The 19,202-nt window shown below is 36.4% G+C and overlaps 1 protein-coding gene across 1 annotated transcript in view; it reads left to right on the top strand.

The window, feature by feature from the left end:
• Positions 1 to 19,202, top strand: part of LOC106087131 (dmX-like protein 2) — a 552,769-nt gene that overhangs the window by 472,786 nt on the left and 60,781 nt on the right. Inside the window, exon 19 of the mRNA XM_059366477.1 lies at positions 18,637 to 18,770. Within this exon, the coding sequence (XP_059222460.1) occupies positions 18,637 to 18,770 (134 nt within the window). The remainder of the gene's footprint in view (positions 1 to 18,636; positions 18,771 to 19,202) is intronic.

Here is a 19,202-nt window from a genome sequence, read left to right as displayed (position 1 = left end):
ACCATACTTAGCGGAGTTGTTGGAAGTGATACCAAAACACTACGTGCAAAATTTCAATAAAATCAGATAAGAATTGCGCCCTCTAGAGACTCAAGAAGTTAAGACCAAAAATCGGTTTATATGGCAGCTATATCAAAACATGGACCGATTTGGCCCATTTACAATACCAACCGACCTACACACTAAACCTAAACACTAACAACAATCACATTGATTGTGGGAAAAGCTGTGGAAGTGCGACATCGGTATGCATATCGGTGCCTTAGTCTGTTTGTCCATCAGTAGAAAGTATTTTTGTCCACGAAATTAACTCTAATTGAGTTTTATAAAAAAAAGCCAATCAAAACTGTTTGGGGAATTTTGGGTTAAAAGGATTCGAAATTTGGGGCAAAGGACGACAAAAGACTGGCATCTCTGATTTCACTCAATAGAAAGAATAACTAGTAATGTTGTATGTGCCTATAGTTGAGTGTATAAATGGATGTTAGTTAAGAAGATCAATGTTGGCTAGTACTAAAAGAAAACCATAAAAACAATCACAGTGCTTGTTGGAAAGACTGTGGAAGTGGGGAACTATCAACAACCATAAAAAGAGCCATGGACAGCGTGAAGGCAGCATGTGAAGGAGGGCAAAGATCACTTTTAATGTACCACAATTGAAAAAGAAAAGAAATATAAGGAACACACACTGGCGCGTTACTGAATGGAAAATAAAATTTTCTATTATTTTTGCAAATAAATGACATTTTCAATCCGGTCTTTCGAAATTTTCACTAAAGCACTGTGAAAAAGCGTTGCAATCGCCTCGATCTTCTTCGCTCATTTCATATACTCTGACACCAAGTTTTGAGGTATCTCCCACCACTTGATCTTTCCATCGGGTTTTTGGTCGTCCCGGTTTGCGTGTACCACCGTGTTTGCCTTCAAAAGACTTCTTTGCTGGAGCTTATTCATCCATTCAGACAACTTGATCTAGCCAACGTAGCCGTTGTATTTTGATACGTGTAACTAGACTAAAGTGCTAAAAAGTATTGTACTACTATTCCTGATAGAACCGATTGGAACTACAATATCCCTGTCAACAGACTACATAGACTTCTATACGGATGGTTCCAAACTATACGACCAGGTGGGCTTTAAGTGTGCTCTGTAGATCTAGAACTGGTCATATCGAAATGGTTACCCCACCACCGAATGACGGGGCTGTGAGCATTTCAAAACTATGTGGCCTAATCTAGACTTGAAGAGGTCGACTGCTTTGCTGTTATTGGGTAGAACAGACGTCTCAGCCATTGTGTCTGTCATGACAGGTCACTGTCTAATCGCAAAACATGCTGACAAACTAAAGGTTGCCAGCAACGACTTTTGCAGAAGCCGTGAGGACGTCGAAGAAGAAGAGACTATAGAACACCGTCTGTGTGTGTCCCCCGCACTAGCAGTCAGAAGGAGTTCCACTTTAGGTTCTAATTTCTTTGAGAACCTGTCTGATTTAGCGGATGTCCATGGGAAATGTCAGATTGTATCTGGCAACACTTAGTGGTAGAAGTGTCGGAAATGGAAATTTCGATGTGTTGCAAAGGAAGTGACTATATGAATGTACCCCTATCCTAGATCTAAATTTCGTTCATTCTAAATCATATTCGCACCGTTATCTGAGATGGTCACCTTAATCACATTCAGAAGGAATGACCAATGAAATTGGGTAACAATTTTACCTTTTAAGTGCTTTCTAAACCAAGGGATTGCTCAATGTGGATGTTATGTATATCTAGAAATGCCCATTATGGACTTGTTTCGACGTAAAGTTTGATTCCAATTTGATTTGAATCCTCTGAGAATGTATATCTTCCATAACAGTTTTAACTTTTAATACTCTAAAATATATATTTATTAAGTTTTATTCAAATATTATAGAATTCATGTGTTTTCTCACCCCCATGAGTAATTGGAAATCCAAATGTAAGAGTCCAAAGTGAAATATCGGGTAATACGTTGCATGTCATGACTAACATCTTGAGGTTAAAATTGGAAATAAATTACTGGTGATTGATAATAACAGCTATACGATTTATCGTAAATGATAGCGAATGACTCATTAAAGATTTAGGATGTAGGAACTAGAAGGCATATTCTATTCTTCTGTTCCTGTGGTATCACAATGGACGAAAGCATGTAAGTGAGTCTGGTGGCAGACTGCCACTTAAACCTAACCTTACGACTCCTATATTCTCCGCTAACGCAAACTTGACCATATATTTTACGAAGAATGTTTCTCTCAAACACTGCCTCGTCTGCTTTCACAAGTACCTATGCCTCAGAATCATATAACAACAAGGGCAATATCATTGTCTTGTATAGTGTGATCGTCGTCTGTCGAGAGGTGGCCTTGTTTCTAAACTGCTTACTCAATCCAAAGTAGTATCTGTTTGCCAGCATTATTCTTCATTATCTTTCAAAGGCTGCAATTACTACTTCCGGTGACCGACCTATTGTCTTGTGAGTAGTGTGTCATATCTATTCACATCTGCATCTCGTATAATCTCCTTCAGCAGGATATTTAAGAGATCACAAGATAGGCTGAGGAGACAGCCTGTAACCTCGTTTGGTATTAAATGGTTCGGAGAGATTCTTTCCCATTATTACTGAGTAACGTGTATCAGCAAGTGCCATCCTGCATGGATAACAAACTCAGACATGGCTTGAAATACCTTTGAACGTATAAGGCTATCGAATGCGGCTTTGAAGTCAACAAAGAGATGTTGGTTTGTCCTTCTCTGATCTTAGGCTCAGTGTGAATATTTGGTCTAGGGTGGATTTACCAGGTCTAAAGCCGCATTGATAGGACCCAATTATATCATTGAGTTAAGATTTTAATCTTTCACACAGTACGCTCGAGAGTATTTTGTATGCGATGGGGAGGAGACTTATTCCTCTGTAGTTGGTACATTCCGTCTCGTATTTATATGATGATGATGACAATATTAATGATTGTTTGAAATGGTGATGATGGGATGATTTCCAGTAATTAACCGCGTTGGTAAGGACCAATGAAAATGCCAATGGGTCTAGCTCAGGAACAACAGTAATGGTTAAAGCTTTAATAACAAGTCTGTTTGTTTACGGAAAAATAAAAGGAAAAACCGCCGGAATACTCAAGGCTACATAAAGCAAGACATCTTTAGAGCAACGAGAGAAACATAGACACGCAAAGCCGGAAAACAAACATGTGTGCGTGTATTCAAATGCAAGTAGCTGCGAAACTTAGGTAGGAAAATGGCTTGGCATTAACCTGATAATGTAATCTTAATTCTTGTTATTATAAACAATTTTCTCTCTTGAAAAATTTAAAGACTGTTGAATAGTTTTGAACTTAATTTCATCTTCATTTGATGTTTCCTTTATCCTTTTTATTTCTTCTTCTTTTAAAATCTCAAGTTTGTATTATGTTTTTGATTAAAAAAACTTCAATAGTTTTCAAAATTTTTTAAATGGTGTTTGTAATGTTCAAAATTTTCTTTTTTTATTTATTACGATGTGGTTTTCTATTGTCTGTCTGTAAGCACACTTATCTTCATGGTCTGGGTACCCTGCTATCCATTTCCTGGCCGTGCCAATTTAATTTATAGATCTCTTAGATCTCCCATCAGGTATTAGTAGATTGATAAGGTGGGATAGGGTTGTTGCATCGTTATGTTGGAATGGGGAAAATGGGTGTGAGTCGGGGATTCTCTTTGCCAGGAGTTTATTTATCGGAATTTTAAGGCTGTAGAAGCCACAATTTTAATCCGATCTATACAAAATTTAGCACGAGGCCTTTTATTTGACGTCTACATATGTGCGCAAAATTTCGTCTGAATCGGTCCAGATTTAGATATAGCTCCCATATATATCTTTCATCCGATATGGAATTTCAAAGCTGTAACATCCACAATTTTTGTCCTGTCTCTACAAAATTAAGCACAAAGTATTTTATTTGGCGTCCTAAAATGTATGCAAAATTTCATGAAAATCAGTTCAGATTTCTATCTATTCTATATCTTTCATCCGATATGGCCTTTTAAGACTGTAAAAGCCACAATTTAAGATCGATTTTTATAGAATTTAGCATGAGGGGTTTTATTTGACTTAATACGTGTGAAAAATTTCTTAAAAATCGGTTCAGATTGAGACATAGCTCCCATATATATCTTTCATCCGGTATGGAATTTTAAGGTTGTAGAAGCCACAATTTTGGTCCGATCATTACAAAATTTAGCACTAGGTGTTTTATTTAGTGTTCTAAATTGTGTGCAAAATTTCATAAAAATCGGTCCAGATTTAGATATTGCTCCCTTATATATCTTTCATCCGATATGGCCTTTTAAGGCTGTAGAAGCCACAATTTTGGTCCGATCATTACAAAATATAGCTTGAGGTTTTCCATTTGACTTCTTAATACGTGTGAAATGTTTTGTCAAAATCGGTCCAGATTTAGATATAGCTCCCATATTTAAACTTTCATTCGATATGGAATTTTAAGGCTGTAGCTGTACCACAATTTTGATACGATATTTACAAAATTTAGCATGAGACGTTTTATTTGGCGTCCCAATACGTATCTATCTCTGATTTAGATATAGCTCTCATATATATATTTCATCCGATATGGACTTTTAAGACAGTAGAAGCCACAATTTTGTTAAGATCTCTACAATATTGAGCGTATTGAGATATTTCATTCGACGCCCCAGATTTAGATGTTGCTCCCATATATATGTTTTCTCCGATATGCCTTTTTAGGCTGTAGAAATCCACAATTTTTGTTCTATCGTAAAAAAATCTTACAAGGTTCTATTTGATATTTTGATAGGTGTGCAAAATTCAATTCTCACTAGATTTGGAGATACGTTTTATATATTGAAAGGAGTACGTAGACTAGGTGGTAGGGTATTATATAGTCGGCTCCGCCTGAGTTTTGCCTTTCCCTACTGGTTTCAAATGGCATAGTTCATCACAAATGTCGCCAGCATTTGGAGGGCATAACCACCACTGAAAAATGTTTCTGATGTTCGCGCCAGGATCGAACCCAGCCGTTCTGCGTCATAGTGGACATACTAAGCTCTGCGCTACGGTGTCATCTTTCATTCTTATAATAGCGAACTTCGTAAATTTATCCATGGCGGTTGACACACGAAATTTGGTTGTTTCCGAACATTCGGATTGGTTCGGTGGTTTTGATGCCATTGGTGACGGTTGGATTCCAATATCTCTTCAGTATCATTTTTTTCATATCTGACTCCGCGAGACTAGGTTCCCTAAGGTAGGTAATGGGCCTATTGTCTTGTGATAAGACTGTTCCTACAGCATATTTAGAGTCGTCAGTAGTGAGCTCAAAGGGCCTTTTAAATCGGAGTACTGCAAGACGACTTCATCTGCATCTGCTACTACGGCAATTCTTAGCTTTTTAAAACTTTCAATTTGTTGGGAATTTAGATCAATGCTAATTTTCTTTGACTTATTTCTCGGAGCTAGCCCTTTGGCCCTCTCGTCATGGAGGTTAATGGTGTCGATATCTGAGCACAGCCCTTTTTTAAAACCTAAAAATGATCGTGAACTGTTTTCGTTTGAGGAAAATGTATTATGTCCGAGTAAGCAGAAAATCCTCCTTCCTTTACACATAATCCTAAAAAGTCAAGTGCTTCCTTTAAAAACTCTTACCCAAAAAAAACTTTCAGATTTGAGTTTTCTAAAGTACGGAATATTATCTTCAAATTCTCAATGCGTTCCTGCTAAGTTCCACCAAATATCAAAATGTCATCAATGAAGACGTGTCATCATTTCCCTATATGCTCTTTGAGGATGTTATCTAGTGCTCTTTGAAAGATTGCATATGCGTTGCGTAGTCCAAATGGTAATCGTGTAAATTCGAACTTTCCGCTATGGACGGAGAACGCCATTCTCAATATCGAATTCCATAAGGGGAATCTGATGGAATCTGCTTTTCAAATCTAGGGTGAAAAAATTCTTTTTCTCGCCTCGCCTTACCAAAGATATCCGTTATTTCAGGTATAGGGTATCTGTCAGGTCTAGTTACCTGAAACTATATCCTATAGTCAATTACCATGTGGTATTTTTTTTACATCTGAAGCATTTTGTTTTTTAGGCACTATCCAAACCGGAATCAGTAAGGGCGAATTGTCCCGTCCCCCAACAACTCCTCGATCTGTTAGTCAATTTTGGATTTTAGTGCCATCGGATATATATATGATTTTGAGAAAACTGGACTATCGCTACTTGTGTTAATTTCTGCTTGTTCGACTGTAAAGTAAGTAAGTTTCTTCTTGGGGTCTAGAAAAAGATTTGGATATTCATTAAAAATATTTCTTATTGTTTTCTCATCCTCGGGATTCATATGGTCTAAACGTAGGTTCATGTTCTTAATTCCACTAATTTACAGTTCTTTCAAAGGGAATTTTTCCATCCAGAATCGAAAGATAGGATCTCCATGTGTCGATTATAGTGTTTAAAGATTTTAAGGTATCATTTCCCATTATTCCATCGAAAGTCACCATCCAGGAGATCAAGTAGAATGTAAAATTCTAACTTTCAGGTCCCACAATCGAATATGTCATAAAGCTATGGGTCTCAATCTTAACAATGTAGGAGGACTTAATAAGGAAGGAGTTTCCCTTCTTTAAAAGGTTTCGGATAAATTCGCCATTGAAGTAATTTTTTTCCATCCGGCGTCTATTAGAAATGTCAGTCCGTTGTCATTTTCCATTCTAAATGGGAGGTATGGCCACGTGGAAGCTCTGTATCCTCCTCGCTAAGTAAGACTGCTATAAGTCTGGGTAAAGGCATCCAAAGCTTCATTCCCTTTATCCAGAAATTCAATTATGTCCAAAATTAGAGATAAATGGTGGTGAACCTTCTGGTAGAAGTCCGTTGTGGTTTGTCCACCCTGAGACAAAACCGTCATTTGATATACCAAAGTTGTAATATCTGTTTTGTCTGAAAAGTGAAAGGCTAGATTGTTTCCTTTCTCCACGAACTAAATTTTCCAGGCTTACCTGAAAATTCCCTCAACATTTTCACTGTGTTCTATATTTTCCCCCCTCTGAGATATTCCCAGATCCTTCTATGGCATATTTTCTGAGAAGGTTTACCAACGTTTCTTTTAAGATTTTCTTGCACTCTCTGGTTTGAGTATCTATAAAGGGATAAAATCTTCGTGAAACTGCCCAGAAGATGTAGAAGCAGAGTATAAAAGGCCCATTGATACCATTTCCGATACCAGTCTCCAAATCACTCAACATTTATAATTGGAAAGAAAAACTAACTTTGTCTAACGCAAATTCTGTCAGTTTGGCCTGGCACAAGAAATATGGAATTCGGGGTTTTTGTTTTCCTTTTCATAAAAGAAGTTTGCCTGATTCAATGTCGTTAATATTTGAATTTTGTTTTTTCGATAATTGTTTGAATTTAGATGATTTCACAAAACAAAATTTTTTTTTTCAATTTTGATGATTTTCCTCACACAAAAATTTGCTTTATTTGTCGTCGTTCTATGTTTGATTTTTTTAAATAATTCTTTTAATTGATGATTTTTTTCACAACAAATGCCTTATTTGACATCATTTTACGTTTGAATTCTGTTTTTTTTGGATGATTTGTTCACAAAAATAATTTTTGGATTTATGTTTGAATTTTATTTTTAAGATAATTCTTTTAACCTATATGGTCTTTATTTACTTTTAAAGATTTTCACACAACATCTTTGGTAATTTCTCAAACTTCGCATGTGTTTTTCTTACTTACGAAATTAATAATTACGAAATTAATAATCACCTTTTATACCGGTCGGCCGCTGTTACTCTTATTGTTAACTTTCTTTTTGATTCCGCTATTAGGGTGCTGGGTCTGGGCCGGTTGGGTTGGCTTCAGTGAATGTTGGGCGCCAATTAACACACAAAGATTGTTTTTTTATCGGTGCTATGCACCTAAAACAAACATTGGGTTTTTTTAATCGGTGCTTTACACCTTCTCTATTTATTATTTCGGTGCGTTGCACCTAGTTATTTTCTGGGTTCGCAAATGAGAATAATCTTAAATTAATTCCAAGCTGACCGCGCTACACAGTCTTTGCAGTCACTTGCAGTCACTTGCTTACGCAGCGCTCATGGCATCTTGCCCGTGTTGCAATGCATGGTTGCTTTGGTTTCAGATGGCGGTTCATTCAAATGCTTACGCAGCAAATTGTTATAAACATTCCACAATTATGTGGTGTAATCCAGACTTGAAGAAGTCTAAAGCTTTGATGTCACTGGCTAGAACAGTCGTCGCAGTCATTGTGTCCGTTCCAATTTCTTTAAGAAGTTGTCTGATTTAGCGGATGTGAACATTCGCAAGTTATTGGGCTTTTTAAAGCGATCTGGATGGTTCAACCGTAGGAACTAGATGGTATCTTCCTTCTCCTGTTCCTGTGGTATCACAATGAACGAAAACGTCAAAGTGAAACAAACATCGTGTGTTTAAGCTTAAGAAAAATCACCATTTTTGAAACATTATTGTATTAGTTGATTAGATAAAATTGTATAGAACTAGCACTATCTCGGCCCGTTTCGCTACCCCCATTTTAGTAGTACTTACACAGAAAAAAATAACTCTTAGAAAAAACCAACTACCAAATTTGTTTATGAAACTTTAAATTCTCATTGATTTTTCAACCATAGGATGGGGGTATACTAATTTCGTCATTCTGTTTGTAACACCTCGAAATATGCGTCTAAGACCCCATAAAGTATATATATTCTTGATCGTCGTGACATTTTAAGTCGAACTAGCCATGTCCGTCCGTCTGTGCGTCCGTCCGTCCGTCTGTCTGTCGAAAGCACGCTAACTTTTGAAGGAGTAGAGCTAGCCGCTTGAAATTTTGCACAAATACTTCTTATTGATGTAGGTCGGTTGGTATTGTAAATGGGCTAAATCGGTCCATGCTTTGATATAGCTGCCATATAAACCGATCTTGGGTCGTGACTTCTTGAGCCTCTAGAATGCGCAATTCTCGTCCGATTTGACTGCAATTTTGCACATAGTGTGTTGATATCACTTCCAACAACTGTGCTAAGTATGGTTCAAATCGGCCCATAACTTGATATAGCTGCCATATAAACCGATCTTGGGTCTTGATTTCTTGAGCTTTTAGTAGGCGGAATTCTTATCCGATTTGACTGAAATTTTGCACATAGTGTTTTGATATCACTTCCAATATCTGTGCGAAGTACGGTCAAAATGGGTCAATAACCTGATATAGCTGCCATATAAACCGATCTTGGGTCTTGACTTCTTGAGCCTCTAGAGGGCGCAATTCTCATCCAATTTGAATGAAATTTTACACATAGTGTTTTGGTATGACTTCCAACAACTAACAACTGTGCTAAATTAGGATCAAATCGGTCCATAACCTGATATAGCTGTTATATAAACCGATCTTGGGTCTTGACTTCTTGAGCTTTTAGAAGGCGCAATTCCTATCCGATTTAGCTGTAATTTTGCACGTGGTGTTTTGGTATCACTTCCAACATTTATGCGTATTATGCGAAGTATGGTCCAAATCGCTCCATACCCTTATATAGCTGCCATATAAACCGATCTGGGATCATAAGTTCTTGAGCCTCTAGAGAGCGCAATTCTCATCCGATTTGGCACAGATTTTTTACAATGGCTTCTCCCATGGCCTTCAACATACGTGTGCAATATGGTCTGAATCGATCTATAGCTTGACACAGCTCCCATATAAACCGATCTCCCGATTTTGCTTCTTGAGCCCCGAATCGGACTATAACTTGATATAGCTCCACCCCCTCATACGTTCAGTATTCTTTGTTTGCCTAAAAAGAGATACTGCGAAAAGAACTCGACAGATGCGATCCATGGTGGAGGGTATATAAGATTCGGCCCGGCCGAACTTAGCACGCTCTTACTTGTTTTTCATTAAACTTATTTTAGAAAATTCGGCATGAATAATATGAATTTCTTTTTCAGAAAAAAAATTTTAAGCTAAGAACCACCTTTTTTTTAATTTAATTAATAGTAGAGAGTGACAGAGAAAACCCCGAGAGCAGCAGTAAAACGAACGAGACAAAGCAGCGAGACCCTAACAAAAAAAAAACAAAAAATTTGTACTTTGGGTCGTGAGATTAAAATTAAATTGTTGCAGGAAAATTACAAACTTTCGTAGTGGTTTTTTCGACCAAATTTGTTGTTTTTCAAAATTATTTCTTTCTATGTACGTTTTAGTGTTAAGCTTCCGAAAGCCCACGTAGTCACACAGTTTACAAAATTATGAAGTCTTGTCATATCTAAACAAGATCTACTGATCCGATTTGCATGGCTTACGACTCTGAAGAAATCTAAAAAACAAGCATAATTGACCATGTCCTCAGATACCGTTAAGGAGATATGAATAGCAAAATTTTAAAATATCAAAATTTTGCCTTGGCTTCGTATGAGCACGAAACAAAACAACGATCGACCTTGGGGGTATGCACTAATAGAAAAATGACGATACTTTGTAAATACGCCCAGGTGTTATTTTATTCGCGTCATTGGCAAAGATTTTAAACACCATTTGGTATCAATTCAATGCCAGACAAAGAAGGCTTTTAATAATTGACGGCGTCACAATTGTATTCTTGTCATCGTGCGAGAAGAGTTGTTGGGCTTTGTGCTTAAAATATTGAGGAGATTATAAAATATTTGTATATCAAATAAATAATATGTTTTAATACAATTTGAGTGTGTAAAAACCTTTTCAAATACTCGTAATCGGTGAAAATGGAAAAAGTACAAATTCTAAGGACAATCTACATCAAAAACATGATAGTCTCTTGTGTGGAAAACGATTCTGTGTGGTTGTTTTCATATGAAACCAATTCTGGAAATCAATGAATATTGAATCAAATGCTGAATACAAAGAATTGAGGTTGGTATAACCCTACTTTTTGTAATTGCAAATTTTGTCCATGAACATTCCACTAAGGACAGGGGCTAACTTCTCCTGTATAAATGAGTGCAGTCCTTTTCAAGTTTATGCTCCTATTTATAGCCGAGTCCGAGAGAAGTTTTTACAAGGCACGGTACCTCACTTATGTTGCCAGCGTTATGATGGGAAAACCACCGCTGAATATTTTTTTCTGATGGTCTCTCCAGGATTCGAACCCAGGCGTTCAGGGTCATAGCCAGATATGCTAACCTATGCGCTACGGCGGCCAAAAATAAGCGAATTAAAATTAGATTAAAATTATTTCCAATGTTTTTTTTTATTAGAGGGTGTAGGTAATCAAAAACGGTTTGGTACTAAAACCTATAACGGTCTGGTCCTTAAACCAGCAACAGATTGGTATTAAAACCAATACCAGGTAATAAGGCTAGTGCCAAACGGTACTAATCATTTTATGTTTCAGCCATACCATATGGTATTGTTTTTGTACCATACGGTGTTGCTTTACTATCAATACCGTATGGTACTGATATGAGCTTGGGTATCAACTTTTCTCTGGGTATAGCTGGCAAACTACCGATAATCGCAACATTCGAAATTTTTGATAATAAATATCCATACTATCGTTCATTTCCCATCAAACCAGATAAAACCAAATTTAATAAAGTTAGTTGGTAGTCATGAGAGAAATCGATGTACAAAATTTTAGCCCTAACGGATGAAAATTGCGACCCCATAGGCGCAGTGTTTCTTGTAGGATACATTCAGCGTCGGATCGCTCATTTTTGTTAAATTTTCCAAATAATTGAAATTTGCCGATAGTATCGATAGAAAAAATATCAATCGATATTCAGACAAAAAATAAAATATGGGTAGTCCCATCAATATTTTCCCAGCTCTACGTGTAGGTCTTCGAAAGCGAGCCAAATCCAATAAAAATCTTTCAAAGAAGCACCTTGAATGGTTGCCTGTTTCTTCTGCAAAATTGGTCATCTTGCGAATGTTCCGCTTGAGCAATGTAGCAAAATGAATTTATTTTTTATGAGAATGATTGATGGAAATGATTATCGGTAAATAGCATCTTCTGTTAATCCTATTTATTGTATCCTGATTAAGATAGCTACAGAACTATGAAAATAACCAAACTGTGGTTCAAACAATTGAAATTGTTTTGAGATTATTATCTTTTTGTTCTTATAATCGAATTCCAACCAATGATTTATTTCGAAACGTCTACACACAGAAAACAAATTTGTTGCCTCAACCAATTTTTTGCCAACCAAATGTTTCCGTGGATCACATTGAGGTAAAATGCCATATTCAATTTTACTTATTAATTTTTACTATTTTAAGGTAAAACAGGAATTATTTAACCATTTTTTAAGTTTTTTCTCGACTTACCTTAGGTACGCAGGCTAATTTAACTTTTTGCTTGTTTGTTCTGCTTTTGTATTAACCCTATTTTTCGTTTCTAGTTGGTCCGTAGAACACAACAGAATGCTAAGCCATTCTCTGTTGTGGCAACAAAATGTTAGCAGTTACAACAAATGGATAACAAAATAGAATTTTTGACAAATTTTATGTTGAGATAACTAAATGTTTAGCTAAGCAAAATCTTTGCTGGCACTGGTGGTTGAGGGTTAAATAAAAGTTGGTTGCACCAACAGCTAACAATATTATATCATTATTTTAATGTTAACGGTTGATACAACAGAAGATTCGGTCCGACACATCATTATTTAATTCTATCGAAAATGACCGGCATTGGAAGAAAATATTGTACCATCAAAATCTTTTATTTATTATAACAGTTTTCCAACCAATTAACGCGAATGACTTAAACGTTCGTAAACTTGCCTATGGTTGATGTGGGAACTTGTTCAAGCCGATCGATTAATAATTGTTCCGATCGTGAGTTAAATTTTCAACACGTGACTGAAATTTATGTTATGGGCTGCATATTGTCAATCATATCGAATGCAGTGGAATATAATGAAATTAATTCCAAATTTCTAAGACTTATTGCACCTTATGGGTTGAAACTAATAACACATGTTTTTAATTCTATTATTACCACAAGTGCTTTTCCCAGCGTCTGGAAGCTTGAAAAAATAATTCCTGTTCAAAAGACTCTAAACGAATTCAGACCCATTGCCATTTTGCCTATTTTGTCTAAAGTGTTTAAGAAACTACTGCCTAAACAAATAAATATTAAATTACCTAAATTATTGACTGATAAACAATCAGGATTTAGACGTAGTCATAACTGCGCAACAGCCCTTATTGATGTGGTTGAGTCACTGTGATCTAACCTTGACAATAACAACGTCTCCGTTCTGTCCTCTTGGACCACCCAAAAGCTTTTTATTCTGTTCATCATCCAACATTATGCAATAAACTTACACATATGTTTGAGATCTCAAGTATTGCGGCAAGAATGATATCGTCTCATTTGCAAAATCGTTCGCAATTCACTACGCATAATAAAGAATTTTCACCGCCACTTCCAACTCATAGAGGCGTGCCTAAAGGATCAATTTTAGGACCTCTGTTGTATTCTCTACAGTAATGATTTGCCACATGTCATCCAACACTGCAATATTAGAATGTACGCTGGCGATGTACAACTTTACGCCTCAGCACCTAAAACCACATTAGATGACTGTATTGCATTTGTAAACCAGGACCTTGCAAAAGTGTTATAGTGGGCTACTTCCAACGGCCTCACTCATAACCACAATAAATCCAAGGCCATTTGTATTAATAAGAGAATAACTTCAACAAATGAAATTAATTTATATATCGGTGACTCCAAAATTAAAATTGTTCATAAAGTCAAAAACCTTGGGATAGTTTTTAACGAACATCTTAGTTGGACTGATCACATAAATGCAGCCAGCGGAAATATATATGCTAAGCTTCGAAATCTATGGAACTCACGCGCTTTTGTACCTTCCAACGTTAGAATGTTACTTGCGAAAACATATCTCACCCCTACACTTTTATACTGCTGTAGAATTTTCGATGGTTGTAATGCAAACGACTTGGGAAAACTAAATATTGCATTTAATAATATCGCTAGATATGTCTATGGACTCAAAAGATATGACAGGGTTTTGGCCTATGCAACCCACATAATATAACATGTCATGCGATAGATACTTCACCCGCAGATTACTCTTTTTTTTCATAAAATAATCAATGAAAAAGAACCTGTTTACCTTTATCGAAGGCTACATTTTTCACGGTCAAGCCGTAGAAAAAATTTAATTCAAATAAAACATAGGACTCAAATATCCGAAAGACAGTTCTATATTCAAACAATTCATCTATGGAATCAGCTTCCCATCGACTTACAGATTATCGCCAGCACAGCAAAATTCAAAACGTCTCCAACAACATTTATGCCGAGAACATCTTTAACAAAAAATTCACCAAAAAACAAGTAAAATTTTTATTAAATATTGCTATTGGTTTTACTACTACAAATGCACTTATGTTGAATAAGAATATTTAAACTCTCTTCTTTTATTTCTGAACTATTGTAATTATACATAACGCATATGATTCTATTACTAAACTGTTAAGATATAAATCTTGTTGTGTTAGGAAGACAAATAAATGAAATAAATATTTCTTAGTTGTACCAACATGCCATTTCCAAGATCTTGCACAATCTATAAAAAAGTATAAAATAACGTACGTATCTACGTTTTCACTCGTCTCGAGTACTATTTTCATACTGGTTATCTTTATAACCCCATACTTCGCAACATAAAACTAAATTTCTTAGTTCTGGCTCTATTCGTTTACTCTGCGCAAAGTTCAACTTCTAAACACTATTATGAAGCCTTTGGTACTTTTACGTTCTAATTTCAGAATAATTATTTAGTCACCAAATATAGGATGCCATAGTGTACCTGTGCTAAAGTTCAGAGCTCTAGCTCAATCCGCAAAGAAAGTACCAAATGGTACATTTCGTCTCTCTTGTATAATTAACTTATAAAGCTTAAGGTCGTCTATATTATTATACTATTTACTTTTCATACAAAGTTCCCTTTAGATCACAGTAGCATAAAATATGATACGAATTATAGGAAAAATTAAAAAAAAAAAACAAGTATATACCCTTTACCATGGATCGCATTTGTCGAGTTCTTTTCCCGGTGTCTCGTTTTAGGCAAACAAAGGAAAGGAAAGGACAAAAGAAAATAATTGCTATGCTATTCGAGCTATATCAAGTTATGGTCCGATTCGGACCATAATGGAATGAATGTTGGAGACCACAGTAGAAGTCAGTAAAATTTCGGCCAAATCGAATAAAAATTTCGCTCTTTAGGGGCTCAAAAAGTAAAATAAGGAGATCGTTTTATAGGGGAGCTGTATAAGGTTATAGACCGATTCAGACCATATTTGACACGTATGTTGAAGGTCATGGGAGAAGCCGTTATATAAAATTTCACCCAAATCAAATAATAATTGCGCCCTATAGAGGCTCAAGAAGACAAGATCCCAGATCGGTTTATATGGCAGCTATATCATGTTATGGACCGATTTAAACTATACTTTGCACAGTTGTTGAAAGTCATAAAGAAACACGTCGTGCAAAATTTTAGCGAAATCGCTTAGGATTTGCGCCTTCTAAGGGCTCAAGAAGTCAATACCCCAGATCGGTTTATATGACAACTAAATCAGGTTATGCATTGATGTCACCCGTACTTGGCACACTTGTTGGCCACCTCATGCGCAATTTCAGCCAAATCGGATAAAAATTGCGCGACTACAGGGCGGAATTTCAAGAAGTCAAGATCGGTTTATTGGCAGCTATATCAAAACATAAACAGATATGGTTCATTTACAATCATGAGCTACTACACCTATAAGCAGTATTTGTGCAAAATTTCAAGCGGCTGGCTTTACTCCTTCGAAAGTTAGCATGCTTTCGACAGACAGACGGACCGACAGACATGGCTAGATCGACATAAAATGTCATGACGTTCAAGAATATATTTACTTTATGGGGTCTGGGACGAATATTTCGAGGAGTTACAAACAGAATGACGAAATTCGCATACCCCTATCCTATGGTGGAGGGTATGAAAAAACACATAATATTCATAAAAATTAATGAAATCTTTATTTGAATCGATAGTACGGTCCATCTAATTTAATGTTTGAAGATTATTTCTTGCAAATGTTGACCGTGATTGCGCCTAAATAAAGAATAAATGCTTCAATGTTGTCTTCCAATTCGTCAATTGAAGCGGGCTTATCTGTATAAACATCAGCTTTAACACAGCCCCACAAAAAAAGGCTAAAGGCGTTAAATCGCACGATCTACGCAGCCAATTGACCGGCCCCGAAGGTGAAATAAAATGTTCACCGAACTCGCCTCTTAATAGGTCGATTATTACTAGCGCTGTGTGGCATGTGATACCGTCTTTTTGAAAGCTCAAGCTCTTGCATTTTGGGCCATGCACAGTTAAGTTACTATTCGCATCATCTTTGAAGAAGTACGGTCTAATGATGCTACCAGCCCATAAAAATGTGACTTTCTGGATGCATTGGTAGCTCTTGTAATGCTACTTATTTACATACCCATTGAGCCAAAAATGCGCTTCGTCGCTGAACACAATTTGAACACGATGAACTTTCTTAACAGGGCACGCATTTTGATAATACTAACTACTACTAAATTTCCCATGAACATTCCATTAAGGAACCGGGGATACTTCTCGTCCGATTAATATTTAAGCTTAATGGTAAGGGTCGTCCTTTTTATTGCCGAGTTCGAACGGCATGCCGCATAGCGACACCACTTGTAAGAGAAGTTTTAACATGGCAGGATACCTTACAAATGACATATGTAGCCATCATTAGTAAGTGGATAACCACCTCTGAAAATTTTTTTGATGTTCACGCCGGGATTTGAACCCATGCGTTCGGCGTCATAGGCGAACATGCTTACCTCTGCGCCACGGTGGCCCCATTTTCATAATAAAATTCAATGTCTATTTGCGCTTTCTTTTTTTGGTTTTAAAATCTTATCGAGATTCCATTGCAGGATATTGTCCGGCTTTAAGACCCTTGTTTAATGCTTTCTATTCAAAGAAAAGTATATCAATAAATGTTTGATTTGAAAGTCACCAAGTGTGCTATTGCTAGAAGCATTTGACTGGTTTCCCGTATCGCGATTTCATTTTCGACCATGTAAGTTGCCTATACACAAAAACAGCACTCGCAGTATCAACCGTTGGGCAATCGCCGTGCGAAGAACAAAAGAGTTTTGCAAAAGATGTTTGTGTTTGTTGCTATTAGCATCGTTGGATAAGTTGGATTTTAATAAGGAAAGTAAGATTTGATTGGTTTTCTATTAACCTTATGAAACAAGTCATCTTAAAGAGCCCTGTTCACATTCAGATTTGTGCTTTGCAACTTACTCTGGAATGATGGTGAAGCACCATGATCCATTTAACATCTCCGGCTGATGATTTTTCTTGGTCGAAAACGAAATCGCAATACGAGAAACCAGTCAAATGCTTCTAGCAGCAAAACACTTTTGCTGACTTCTAAATGTTGTTTGCTATTCTTTGAATAGAAGGCATTAGACAGTAGTTTAAAGCCGGACAATATCCTGCAATGGAATCTCAATAAGATTTTAAGACCAAAAAAGAAAGCGCAAACATACAAACCAAACGAAAGGCACTTCGCATATGGTGTAGGTCACTGCCTATATACAAAAACAGCACTGGCAGTATCAACCGTTGGGCGATCGCCGTACGAAGAACAAAAGAGTCTTGCAAAAGATGATTGTGTTTGTTGCTATTAACATCGTTGGATAAGTTGGATTTTATTAATGGAAGTAAGATTTGATTTGTTTTCTATTGCGCTTTTGAATCAAGTCATTTTAGAGAGACTTGTTCAAATTCAGATGTGTGCTTTACAACTTACTCTAGTTGGAATGGTTGTAAAGCACCATGATCCATTTGACATCTCCCGCTGATGATTTTTCTTGGTCGAAAATAAAATCGCGATAGGAGAAACCAGACAACAACAGCAACAACACACTTTTGCTGACTTTTAAATGTTTTATGCTATACTATTCTTTGAATAGACAACATTAAACAATGGTCTAAAGCCGAACAATATCCTGCAATGGAATCTCAATAATAAAATTCGATAATTTGTAAGCGCCGTCCGTTTGTAAGACGCTTCATGGTTAAATTATAGACGAAACTGAAGATGTTTGACAGTAAGAAAAACACGAAACGTGCGTGAGCTGTCATATAAGCTAAGTCATAAAGAGCAGTCATATTTTAATATTCGACGTTGATTTAGTTTTTTTTTTTTATTTGTTTCTCTTTCGACACGAGCTCAATGATGAAACGCGTCCCAACCACTATGGGACGCGTTTCGTTATTTGTCTACAATTCCTCATCAGCCATATTAGGTGTGAAGGCTTCAAGGGTCGTACGTTGGTATGTTGTATTTGTACCGAATTAATTGCGAAAACGCCTCTATGATACAAATACCACATTCTCGACAACCCTGTCATTAGCTGTACTCTTCCCAATGCATCTGTTTTTGTGTAATGGCAAATTTTCTGTCTGCCCAGGTTCGATTATTTTTAATAACCTCTAATTGTTTCTTTTTAGCTTTCACCTGTCACGACCAAGGTGCATCCTGCTTCGTGTTTGCCCCGCAGCATCAGATACTTATATCCTGCGGTAAGAAAGGAGACATCTGTATTTTTGATATGAGACAAAGGATTTTAAAGCAACGTTTGCAGGTAACTGTTAAATTTGTTGTTGTTCTTATGTAATTTATTGTATTAATGTTCCTGAAAACCAATACAGGAATACATGTATCACATCAGGGTACTGGGAAAACTTGTAGCTATATAAGCGTCTTGGATATAGTGACAGTCTACAACCAGAATTACTTAGATAATTTCTCCAATCTTATGCCGATTAGTTTGTTTCCACGATAATGGGACTCATAATGAGCTTTTCCAATATACATATTGAGAATTCTTCAATATTTTATGATTTAGGTGATTATAACGTAATGTTTTGTGTGCTTAAGCCGGTACTATGTTGATGGTTTGCAATGGAAAATCTATGTTTTTTCACTATTACTTCTTGAAACACCTTAAAAATCTCAACGACAACATCATACTTTTATTAAAATTTTATCATAAATAATGAGGCAATGAATGAAA

Source organism: Stomoxys calcitrans, chromosome 4 (genome assembly GCF_963082655.1).
Source record: "Stomoxys calcitrans chromosome 4, idStoCalc2.1, whole genome shotgun sequence".
Taxonomy (NCBI): Eukaryota; Metazoa; Arthropoda; class Insecta; order Diptera; family Muscidae; genus Stomoxys; species Stomoxys calcitrans.
This window is presented reverse-complemented; position numbering and strand designations above follow the sequence as displayed.